At 51.3% G+C, this 2458-nt stretch overlaps 1 protein-coding gene across 1 annotated transcript in view; it reads left to right on the top strand.

The window, feature by feature from the left end:
* The window catches only part of LOC123031846 (sulfotransferase 2A1-like), a 3974-nt gene extending 2947 nt beyond the window's left edge, over positions 1–1027 (top strand). The window contains exons 3-4 of the mRNA XM_044447227.1: positions 118–298; positions 700–1027. Coding sequence (XP_044303162.1) covers positions 121–298; positions 700–809 — 288 coding nt within the window. The 5' untranslated portion in view covers positions 118–120 and the 3' untranslated portion in view covers positions 810–1027. The remainder of the gene's footprint in view (positions 1–117; positions 299–699) is intronic.
* Positions 1028–2458: the final 1431 nt, after the last annotated feature.

Consider the following 2458-nt stretch of genomic DNA (forward strand, 5'->3'; position numbering starts at 1 on the left):
CTAAGTGTGCCCTCCACATGGCATCCGCCTTCTCTATCTGTAATGAACCATATTGCTGATTCTCCAAAAAAGGAGAATGCATCTTCTCATCTTGGCAATTTGCTGTCATCTCCCAAGGACATGCGGGGCACTGTGCAGAAGATCTGCCACTTCCTCGGTAAGGAGCTGACCTGCCAGCAGCTTGATTCCGTGGTGGAAAATGCCTCATTCCAGGGGATGAAGGAGAACAAATGGTTGCAGCCCTCCCAGTTGCCAGTGGAATTTTTTGAACCTATGAAAGGGACTATATTAAGGAAAGGTAAAAAGGAAAGTTTCCTTGGTAGGCAGCAAAGAGGTTGGCTTGAGCTGCCCATATTTCCCCTCTTGACAAGAGAGAATGGAAGGAGAGGGGCAGGAGGGCTGACTGGTGGGGGACTGTGCTGTGGCAGAGGGGGGCTTCAGAAGCTCTGTGTTGGGGCCCCAATGGAGGCTTTGGGCTGCCCTTAGCGGACATCTTTTTCCACCATGCCTCTGGGCTGCTGGGCTGCTGGACTGCTGAGGGGGTGCCATATACGCCGGTCTCCACTCAGCACCCATTGACTGCTCTGTGCGTGCTGCTCACTCAGACCCAGTGCAGTGCAGGGTGAAGATTACTCAAGGGGGACACATTCTGGGCCTGCTCCTCACTGATGTTTCCTGCTCTCTCTTGTGGTGTTCCAGGGATCTCTGGGGACTGGAAGAACCACCTGACGGTGGCACAGAGCGAGCACTTTGACCGTGTGTATCGAGAGAAGATGCAGGGTGTAAGATTCACCTTCCCATGGGACTGAAGAAGGCCAGACTGATGCTTGCACTGTTTTGTGGTCTTCCTCTCTGTATCTCCCATACCTCATGTTGTATCTAGCACATGATCAAGCTGTATAGCAAAGGAATTCTTACTTATGTAGAAATGCATGAGCTTAGCAATAGTCCCTGTGGACTGAAAGAGCATTATACACAACCACAAGGCAAGCAAATACACACTTACACACATTCCTCCAACACAGGGCTTCATGATATGATGGGTGTTGCTCCAGGGCCGAGGTCTCTTTGAAGTCTCTGTTTCATAGAGTTCCTCCCTGGGCTGTTTCTAAGGCTGTTCTAAGCCTCAAGCTAGCACCCCGTTCTGGTAGCTTTGCCTGCAGCTGCTTCTGTGAAGAAGCCACTTCAGTTCTTGTAAAAAACCAACCTTATTGAAGGAAGGCAACGTCAGAGCAAGGCATCTGGTGCTCCTCTTGCAATGCAAGTTGAAAGTGCACCTAGGGTCCTGGCATGGCTCCCCACATAGCCTGGCTTGGGCATGCTGGGAAAGTTCCCCACGTGACCTGCTGGATGTTCCGTACCTCCTCATCGTTGTGCGGGTGTAGCCCCTGCAAGTCACCCTAGACATACCTGTAACGTGTGTGCTGCTTGCATGGAAGCGACTTCTAGCCAGGAACCTGCATATCTGAATGCATCACCTAATTTGATGCATGCCTATGCATGGAATTGGGTCCTGACTGAGCAGGATCCAGAGCTTTCCTGTTGTGGACCATGGAAACACCAGGTCCCATCATCTTCCCCTGTGTCATGACGCCAAAGGCCTTGTGATGCTTCCTCTCTGTAAATCACACTGGCTGTGAATGTTTATGGCTCCATTCACATGACATGACGGTGGTCAGTATTTGGAGGTGGCCACTATTTGGAGGGCTTCTGTCTTCCATACTGCAAGCTGCATCAGCAAACTTGTATCAGCAGAGCTGGGGGAATGGAGCACTGCATTATTCTGAGAGGAACCAACCAGGCAAGGTCAATTTCCCAGTTATTACCCGTTTGTTGGAACAAAGCGGGGACTGAGATGAGTTAACAGCGGCCATTTTCTCTGGTGCCCAGACTCCTAGGCACCAGTTGCTTGGAGCTGCAAGCCACACTTCTTTCCAGGCTCACTTATCTCTTTGAGGCAGTGCAGATTGAGCCACGAGTGGAGAAGGCTCTGGCAAGTGCCCAGGACAGAGCAGCTGGGCAGAAGAAGATGCTTGACTGCCAAGGCTTCTGGAAGGCATTGGGCCACTTGCATCGTGGGAGTGGGATTAGCACTTGTGAAACCCTCATGCTGTCCCCGGCTGGGCATCTTGAGGCAGGCTGATCTGGAGAGGGGCTGTGCACCAGCGGCCATCATGGGGAGGTGCATCTGTTTGCACAGTTTGGTGGGATGACCTGGCAACTCCAGGGACCAAGGCTTGTGAACTCATTGCTTTGTCGTTTTCCCTGCAGCATTCTGCTCTAATCACTTGGATAATGTTCTCCCGATTAATACATCTTTAGCTTTCACCTATTACAGTGCTCATTGTAGTCTGAATCTTAAGAAGAAGTCATTGCCCTGAGCATCATCCCTCCTTCTACCCTCCAGCTGTAGTTCGGTGCTCTTCACAGGAAGAGAGCAAAACCCACACCTCCAGCC

Source organism: Varanus komodoensis, unplaced genomic scaffold, assembly GCF_004798865.1.
Source record: "Varanus komodoensis strain SLA01 unplaced genomic scaffold, ASM479886v1 scaffold5097, whole genome shotgun sequence".
Lineage (NCBI taxonomy): Eukaryota > Metazoa > Chordata > Lepidosauria > Squamata > Varanidae > Varanus > Varanus komodoensis.